This window comes from Mauremys mutica, chromosome 18 (assembly GCF_020497125.1).
Source record: "Mauremys mutica isolate MM-2020 ecotype Southern chromosome 18, ASM2049712v1, whole genome shotgun sequence".
NCBI lineage: Eukaryota > Metazoa > Chordata > Testudines > Geoemydidae > Mauremys > Mauremys mutica.
The window spans coordinates 17,798,392-17,807,870 of record NC_059089.1 but is presented as its reverse complement, the minus strand read 5'-3'; the positions used below and the strand labels follow the sequence as shown (position 1 = coordinate 17,807,870).

At 53.3% G+C, this 9,479-nt stretch overlaps 1 protein-coding gene across 7 annotated transcripts in view; it reads right to left on the bottom strand.

Annotated features, from left to right (window-relative positions):
* The window catches only part of USP20 (ubiquitin specific peptidase 20), a 36,893-nt gene continuing 27,414 nt past the window's right edge, over positions 1–9,479 (bottom strand). For 6 of the 7 annotated variants that reach the window (XM_044992329.1, XM_044992334.1, XM_044992335.1 and 3 more), the window contains 7 exons: positions 8,542–8,668; positions 8,271–8,440; positions 7,488–7,569; positions 6,825–6,933; positions 6,342–6,444; positions 4,109–4,180; positions 1–2,344 (listed from right to left, as the gene is read on the bottom strand). In XM_044992329.1, coding sequence (XP_044848264.1) covers positions 2,184–2,344; positions 4,109–4,180; positions 6,342–6,444; positions 6,825–6,933; positions 7,488–7,569; positions 8,271–8,440; positions 8,542–8,668 — 824 coding nt within the window. In that variant the 3' untranslated portion in view covers positions 1–2,183. The remainder of the gene's footprint in view (positions 2,345–4,108; positions 4,181–6,341; positions 6,445–6,824; positions 6,934–7,487; positions 7,570–8,270; positions 8,441–8,541; positions 8,669–9,479) is intronic. The other variant, XM_044992333.1, reaches the window with a different exon arrangement.

Below are 9,479 nucleotides of genomic sequence, written 5' to 3'. Positions count from 1 at the left end.
TTGAATGCACGTGTATTTATTGTAACAGTCTCAGCACAAAGTGTAACACTTGAGCAGGGGAGTGTAGTTACAATCTGTACAGCATCCTCGAGACAACACAGACAAGATACAACACGCAGCCCTAGAGGCTCCACAAGAGATTCAATGCTGGCTGCAGCAGCTAACAAAAAACAGCTTAAAACACTGAGAAATCCAACAGCGGCTCATTCTCTGACACCCCCCACCCCCACCCCCGGCTGGGTACAGACAAGGATCCAGGTAACCAAGACAGTAAAAGAAACACCTTGAACCATTTGCAGGAATTTTTTTGTTTTAAACAAGAACTTGCTGTTTGCAGCAAACTTTTGGTCTAAAAAAGTGTGAAGGCCTCATTTCAGAAACTCCCTCCCCCCCACCTACTTTCACTTCCCTGCGGTGAGACAAACAGCAGCCCCCTTCCACCCTTGAGGAGCGTGTGGGCTTCCCCTGAGGCCACAGTCACATGCTGGAGTCAGGCTGATGCAGTGAATTCATTCCATTCCCACCACCAGCGCCACGGCGTGGCTCTCCTCTGAGACGGCCTGCGAGGCTGGTCCAGGCACGCACTCGAGCTGGCCAGATAAGCCAGGCCAGCCTCGCTCTGCCCTGCACTCGCTGCGTCTCACCCGAGGGCTTGCAGAGCCCTTCCCAGAGCCAGGCTGGATTTTGCAGCCATCTCACTGATTTACAGTGGGGCCAACAGCTAAATCCAATCGCTGGTTTTGAAAAGCAGCTTAGACGTGAAAAATGGTGTTTGCCATTCTCCGTTCATCCCGCCCCTCCATCCCATCCCATTGCTTGGCGGTTGGGGTGCAAGGGATTCCCATTCATTCAATGAGCCGCTGTACACACCAAACACTATCTGCCCTGAAAAGCTAGAGCAAGCTCAGCACTGCATTGCACGCGGGAGTATGGAGGCTCATTTGCAGGCAGCTTGTTTCCCACCCCCACAGCTGGAACTGCTCAGCCAGGCGCCTTCCCCAGCAGGACGGGAGAAGATTTAGAGTAAGTCAAAAGATGGACATTTCAGCACAGGTGGGTTAACACCTGGCTTCTTGCAAGTGAATGGCTCGGCTCAGATTCTCCCCCACTCCTAATGGGCCCTTCCCCTCTCCTCAGGCCCATGGGTGAGGGCTGGGCAGTGGTGTTTGGAGAGCAGAATATGGAGATGTTCCATTCAGGGACTATGAAACGGAGGTGGGGGAACATCATCTCGGCCAAACCAAGACCCATGGCACCTGCTGCAGAACTGCCTCTGTCCAGCCTCAGCAACTCGAATGGAGTCTGACTGTTTAACACTCGTAACAGAGCCCTGCATGCCTGGTACTTGTCCACAGCTACAAGGCTACCAGGAAGTAGCACAAATGGAAATGGCACAATGGGGAGTGAGTGTGAAGCTGCTGCCAGTCTTCCCGCTTTGTTCACCAAGAACACGCGGAGCAGATGTAGGCAGCGCTGGGCCACAAACACGTCTGACAGTGGAAGAGAAACGGTCTCTCTGCTGTAAGTGGGGCTGCAAGAACTAGAACAAGAGCAAAACGTGGAGGACTCTTGTCACCTGTGCACCAGCAGAACAAAACAAAGGCTACAAACCCTTGTGGCTTTAACCAGCTTCAAACAAATAGGGTTTCTCTAGTCACAACGTTACTCACTGTGAACAAAACAATGTCTCTTCTTTATACATTTGCCTTCCAAAAAAAGTGCTCAGAACTGCTCCTGAGGAGCAATGGGTGACGTTGGGGCCAAGCGCCACCTGCAAAGGAGCAGAGATTCAACTCACCGAAGGCAGCCTTGGGCTACTCTCGAGAGCAGCCAAAGCAGGGGAAGGTTCAGGCCAAACTTCTTCCACTTAAGTTTTGTTTGGAGACAGTCTCCCCACCACAGCCTTAGGCCTGGAGGCTGTGCAGGAGCTGGGTTACGGTGAGGTTCTTCTGACCAGCAGCATCCTGATAGCCACGCCTAGAGTCTGCATGAGGTTTTACATTGTTATACAAGGATGATGGAGCAAGCTTACACCCTGGGGGCACCTCCACCCCCAGAAGGAAAATCTCCTCTCTGTTTCTCTGAGGTGGACTATGTCCCTTGTTCTTCAGTCCAACGATCCCCCGCTTTTCCAGACACGCAGGGCTGCCATGGCATACCTCCACCACTTAGTCCAGCGCGGCTCACACAGCCCGCGTCTCAGCCTCTATCTTCTGTTCCCCATGCAGACTCTCCAGTTCCTGCACCTGCGCGACGTTCTGGCGTACAGGGATCTCCGGCCCTCCTCCATACAGCGTGTTCAAGTAAATCCACGTCTCCTCGGAAATCTGCCCATAATCAGCTCCTGAAAAGCACAGCAGCAACAACAACAAAATACAGCTGAGTCTCGGTTTACCGCTCAAGCTGTGCTGGGGTGGGAAAGATTGTTGCTGTGGGGAGCTATGCTAGAAAGGGAATCTTCCCCCTTGCTCAGATAGTGAGGAACGCTGAGGCAGGTGAAAATGTGACTTTAAAAACTCCTTCAGTGAATGAGAGAGGAGGTGTACTTGCCAATACACTAAGCCAGGGTGAAGCCCCGTAGTCTGAATGGCTGGGCAGTGCACATGCAGCGCCAGGCAAGGAACGCTCGCAGTAAGGTTCACTATGGACGGACAGAGACATAAACCCTTGTGTCTTGTAGCTGATATTATATCCTTCTGCTCCCAGGGCACTGGTGTGGAGTGCCACCTGCTGGTGAAGGCAGAGGGAGCCAGTGCCAGCTCACCTGACACAACTTAGCCATCAAACCCTGCAGGGCTCCATGAAGTTGCCACATTTTTTGCTTCCCATGAGGAAGCGAAAAGCAGCGCAGGGCACGCCTCAGCACTTCACCCTAAAGCACTGCCCACCCATGACTGGGTTCACACTGAATCCATGTCCTTCACCGAAGAGGACCATGTTACCAGACCAGCTTTCTCATGTGCAGCCAGGAAGAGAGATGCCTGCAGGGGCACAGCACATGGTAACCAAAGACACTCTGACCACCGCAGCTCTCGCGGTTCCTAGACAGTAGGACCATGCACCCGAAGCAGTTTGTTCAAGTAGTCTCAGGCTACGCTTTCTTCCTTGGGAGCTTTTAGACTGTCTTTCAGCCCAGTGATCATATTACGGATCGAGCATTGTCTGTCTGCACAGCGCTAATGGCTAGGTCCCGGCCCCAATGGGCAATCGGTCTGAAACGACACACAGTCAGACCCACTCAGGCCCCTCTGATGCCCAGGAGGAAGGCCCCACCCTCAGTGCAGACTGACTGTAAGCTGCGTTTGGGGAAAAGTGCAGTCAGAGGAAGTGAATGGAGTGAGTGAGGTTTGGCTGGCCAGGAAAGGAAGGGAGTTCCAAGCACACGGGCCAGTGTGGAAGGAGACAGGGAGACGAGGCAGGGATCTAACAAGGGCATTGAGTGAAGGTATGTAGGCCCCAGGAGTGAGAGCAGTGATGGGAGATGTGGAGGGCCTCTAAGCTTGGAGGTGATGCAGAAGATGAGGGGAGTCTGTGCAGGGAATCAGAGGGGCAGGTGACACAGTCACAGGAGCAAGAGGGAAAGAGGATTTTAGCTGCATTGTGTTTTACATACTAGGGAGCCAGACAAAACATGCAGACAGAGGTGGCGGCAATGGTGGAGGCATGAGATGATCAAGGTTTGAACAAAGTTTTAACACCTAAGATGGAGAAAAGCAACTGGATTTTGCAAGAACCTGGCCCATGGCAGGGAAGCTGGGAATGGAAAGTGATGAGGAAGATGAGAGAAGCTGCCTGCCTAGATATGAGGGAGGATGGTGGAGGCGGCTAGGGGGACAGAGAGGAAAGAGGGAGTCTGAAAAGCCCATGGGAGATACAGAAGGAGATGGCAGAGGCAAGCCCAGGTAGAAAGGGAAAGGCAGATCTGGGAGTCAGCACAAGGGTATCAGCCAACGATCTTGCTTTCAGCTGAGCAGAGGCCGAGTGACAGTCAATGACAAATGGAAAAAGGATGTTTCCAGGCACCTTCCCCCTTCCCCACAGGACCAACCCCGCCAAGGGACAACACCACACACACAGAAGCCTGGGGTGGGGCAAGCATGAGCCTTACCCTGCTTCACCTGCACGTGTCCACCTCCTTTTGCGAGTGCAATCCTGCTGTTGTCAATTGGTCCAGGAGGCTCTGTAAGGAAGGATGGAAGGTAGATCAGGGAGCCAGTCTCCTGCTTCTCCCCCTCCACCTGCCCTCAGCTGCTAGTCTGAGCAGTTGGAAACCCAGCTGGGGCTGGGGGAGGAGCGAGAAGAGGATTTTGCCCCAGCGATCACACTAAACAGCATAGCAAAGAGCTTTGGTTGTATATGATGGATATCAAATGCAAAGATACTCTGCAGTGGCTGATGCCGGCTGACGTCTAGGAGAGCAATTGTCCGAGAGCTCCAGAGATCTAAAACAGCAGGGAACTGACAACCAATCCATAGCCCTGAAACAAAGCTTCTCCTCAGCAGTCTGCTGCAGAAGGCACTAGCCACAGAACAAACTAGGAGACACCGAACCTCAAAGAACAGTAACATTCTGGCACCAGCCCAGGCAACATCTCATTTGGCAGCAGGAGCCTGGACTCCTGAAAAGCAAGGAGAACTCAGGGCTGTTGGAAACGCGAGGTGAGCAGAGCAGCAGCTCCCTGGGACTAGGGCTGTCTGTGCTGGTACACTCCAGAGCCTCCCAAGACAGAGACGTGCCCTTTCACCGCAGGAGAAAATGAATGAAGGGGGGCTGGTGGAGTGTCGCTACCTCGCATGGACTGAAATGGCGCCACGTGCTGTAAAAAGCTGTTCTGGAGGGAGATCTGATGTACGGCAGTGCTGAACACAGCATGTGGCCAAGACTGCCAGGTTCCCCTCCTGAGGCTTATCTCACCCCTGCTCTCCCAGGCAGGCTGTCCACCAGAGCTGACACAATCGACTCCTGGATGGGAGGCCTTGCAGCGAGCCCGGGGCTGACTAAGGGGTGGCACTGCTCCATCTAGCTCTCTGAGGACTAGAGGAGGCCACTGCACCATGCAAATCTGGAGGGAGGCAGGTGGGCAGCATGGTCAGAATCGGGGACTGGGAGTCAGAACGGCTGGATTCTCTCCTACTCTACCACTGACTCATTGTGTTGCCTTGGCCAACTCTTATCCTCCCTGTGCTTCTGTGTCCTTATCAAAAGGGGATCGGAACGTGCCCACTTCTGAGCCTCCAAACGCAGAACAGTGTTCTAGAGCTGTGGAGTAACACAGGATTCCCCCAGACAGGCTGCGTTCCCTACTAGCCCCCAAAAGAGATTCAGTCTGGATTCCTCCAAAATATCACACTAACCCTCGCAGCAAGTGACAGTGTGCAACCCCCCCATGGACTTAACGAGCTTCAGGAAGCCAGCTCCTCACTGGGTATTTCTACACTGCAACGTAAGCCCCAAGGTTCAAACCTCACCCCCTTCCTTCTACACACAACTTGCACTAACCCAGGCTCAGATACAGGTTCCCAGGACCCTACGGGGTGGAGGGTCTGAGCTTGAGTCAAGCTGGGACCTAGGGTTCAAGCCCTGGTGCTCTGCAGTGTAGAAGCAGCCCCACTGGACTCATGCTCTGGGAGTCTATCAAAAATATTCCACAATCTCACACACACTTTCTTTGTCCTCTGGATAGTGACGTTTTCCCACCCCACCCTGCACCACAAACAGAGGGCGAGAGTGGCCGCCTTTTGGGAGGGCGCTAGGAAGTCTGGGATAGGAGTGGTTGGACTTGCGCCCGTATCATGCAGTGTAGGCGTTGGAGCCCCAGGTTGGGACCCGGGATTCAACAATTCCTAACCTGGGGTTACAAATGAGTGTAGACGCTCAATCCCAAAGTTCAAAAAGCCAGGGTCTGCTAACTCGACTTGTACGAACCCTGGCTCCAGCTGCAGTGTAGACAGACCCACTCTGTTTTCCACTTCACTTTGCCACCCTAAGAAACCGGGCACAAGTGCTCGAATAACGTGGCATGTGGTATTTAAATGTGAGTTCGACATGCCCTGGCCTATCCTTACCATCTCAATGGCTGGATTTTCATAGCGATTCGACCCACTCCCCTACCTTGACGTTTTTTTCCCTGTCAATTGCTCTTTTGTTGTACTCTCTGGGAAATAGCTTGAACGTGGCTAGGGGGAAGAGGCCATTCCCCCTTCTTTGCTAGCCTACTTTTGGTTGGTGTCATTTACAGGCTAATTAGGTACATTGCCTACAGAAGACACAATACATAAAGAGGCGTAGGTACACGATACACCCCACTTCTAACAGGATCCAGAGTCTTCAGGCTCCTTACCATTATCCTTCCCCTTGACGAAAGCCTCCCACTCACGGAACCACTGCATGCTGATGCAGTAGATGACACTGGGCGACTCCTCTGCCTGGAATGCCTTGTTCAGCTGGAGGCCAAGGAACAGGAGAAGGGAAATATTCCGTCACTGTTGAGGTTTGCAATAGGGCTTTCCATCTTTCCATTACAGGTTGGAAAAACTTCACCACTCTTCAGGATTACTCAGCTGCAATCCCCCCCCACCCACCCCCACCACAGCAAGCCACCTGCTCAGCATGTGGAAGTCCTTAGATTGCTCTCAGACCGCAGGCCCCCATGCAAAGCATCACCCTCGCCTCACTGAGGCATGTGCACCAGGGACCCCAGAGCTGAATCTACATGCCATGGTGCAGATCTTGTTCTGAGAGTTCTCTGCCACCCATCTGCGATGAAGCCTCCACTTCTGGCCTCAGCCCTCGGTTCCCTTCTCTAGCTCCTTCCCACACGCACCTTAATGAAGGTGTCAATCTCAATCCTCCTGCGTTTGGCCAGGGCTTCGATCTCCACCTGGCAGACCGAGCACACATACAGATGGTTCACAGCAGGGCCTCCCCGAAACCTGAGCCCAGGATGAGAAGGAAAAAGGAACTGAGAACCGGGTTGGCATGGAAGAGGTTAACTGCCCTGAGCCCTACAAGTAAATAGGGTGGATTCTTACATTGCTGTCCGTATCCAGAGGATGCAGAGGGGGCTATGGCTGGTTATTTTAATGAACACCATTGACTCCGCCCTACATGGTATGGATCAAACCATTCCCACCTCTGTGATCCCTGGGATAATGGAGAATACAGCTCGTCTGCTGTCTAGATTAGGGGCTCTCACATTACACATTACCAGGCTCCATGGCTCCAGAGGGAAATCCCCCCTCAGGATTCGGGGCATACGAATCACCCTGGAGATCAAGAAATAGTCTCATCACCTTACAGGCAGCATTGCAACAGCATATACAGTTGCTTAGGTGTCTTAGAGGGGAGCACCATGTCTGGCCAATGCCAGAGGCAGGACCCCACACTTTATGGATGTGGCCTGGCATGTCTACGTAGTTCTCAACCACGACAAAGCTTCAGTTGTTCCAAGGCACTGTGGGATGAGGAGTAAACCAGCTTTCCTCACCTGTTATACAGATACTCCCAGACAGTCTGGGGCAGTATCACCACCAGGTCATCAATGTAATGGTATTTATTGGGCGGGATCCCTGCAAACCAGAGCGAGAGGCAGTTCAATTGGGTACTGAACAAGGAGCAGCGTTTTCCCCGACAACCCAGGGGGACAAGAACTTGATGGTAGGTATCACTCATCTCGCCCATGGGGGAGGAGTCAGGCAAGTCCCGCTCTCGCACACTGGCTTTTGGAGAATTCTTGGTTTGACCAGAGGGTTATAAATGCTCCCAGGGAGAAGGACAGACTGAGCTTTTTCCAGCCTATAAGGGTTCCTGCTATCAGCCCACCCCACCCCTCCCAAAATACACACTGAACACCAGCCTTGCTGCTAACACAGCAGTAAATGGCAGTCGGTGCAGCTAAAGCACCAATAACCTGTTACACTCCCCCAGCTGCATCTACCCCTTCTCTTCCATTCGGCAGCTGCCCAAGAGTTTACCTCCTCCACCCTATTAGCTTGCTAAATGCTTGTTTGAAAACAGCTGCTGAAGTGAAGGCGATTGTCTCCCAGCACAGCATATCCCTGCAGGCCCCTGATCTGCACGTTCCTGAGTGTGCTGGACTATCTGCCGATGAGGCGGATTCTACTGCAATACACGTTATACTGGGAACACAGCTGGGGCTTTTATCCGGATGCGTCCGTGTGTCAAGCGGCACAAGGTGCAGCCGGAAACTTCCCGCTGCTGAGTGAACACTACAATTCCCAGTGCAGAACGCCCGGCCACTTCTCCTCACCTCCGTGTGCGCACAGGAACGTGTGGTTGGTAATGGGACCAGGCTCCGCAAAGGTGTTGAATTTGTTGAGCCACTCTCGAGAGATGTAGAACTGGAGCAAGGTGGGTTCCTTCATGGTGGCAAGGGACACGACCTTCTGCCGCTCCCGCACAGCCTCCTCGCTGCTCTTCCTTGAGGAGGAAAGGGAGAGACAGTGAAGCAATCCCCGGCATCTGAGCCCTTGATATGCTACCAGCACCCACCGACAGCTCCAGCCAGGAAACCCACTCACCTGTAGAATAGGACATAGGCCTCCGCGTTCTGTACCACTGTCTCATGGACCTCAGTGACGTATTGATCGTCAAACTCATACCACTGGCCGTTGATCACGTTCTGGCAGTACGCGATGTAGTGCCCACCTGGAACGGAGGGAACGTAGCAGCACTGGGACTCACCATGCAGAAAGAGGAATCAGGCCTGGAATGATGTCAGCGACCGAGCGGAGAGGACTCCTGGGCTGCTGGCCCAGCAAAGGGAAAAGTGGTGTATTGCAGAGATTTTAGTATGGCAGGCCTGCCAGCAGGGATGGATTCTGGCGCTGTGTCAGCTTGGAAGGGGGCTGCAGGTGCAGGCCCATTTCCATGTATTCAGTTCTGCCCTCCCTGACAGGCTTCCCCCTTGCTGAATGAGAGGAAACACTCCTAGGGCCTCACTGGGAAACGGGTCTGAACCCGCGCAGTGGTGGGGATCTGCGAAAGCTGAGCAATCCGCCACTCCAGCCTGAATCAGGTAGAGCCGGAGGAAGCCTAGCAGTGCAGGAGCGAGCCTTCTACTGCGTCTTGCTGCATGCACCCGAGTGAGGCTCGAGGCTGCCCTGGAAAGGGCGACTTCGTAGGCAACAGGAAAGGAGGAGGAGACTGCAGACAACAGGACCAGGCTGGGACAAGAAATCTGAGGAGGTTTAAAAGAGGATCCCAAAGTCTCACAGGAAAACCCTGTAGGAAAATGCAGCTTGGACGGCATCAAAGCCAACTCCACTACAAAACATGCTGGCATGTTACATGCAGCGCCTGAGGAGGAGAGTCAAAGTAAAAACCTAATGCCCTGCCACTGCCCAAAGACCAGCAGCAGGATACAGAGCTCAGAGCTTCAGGCTGTTCTCAAGTATCAGAGGGGTAGCCGTGTTAGTCTGGATCTGTAAAAGCAGCAAAGAGTCTTGTGGCACCTTAT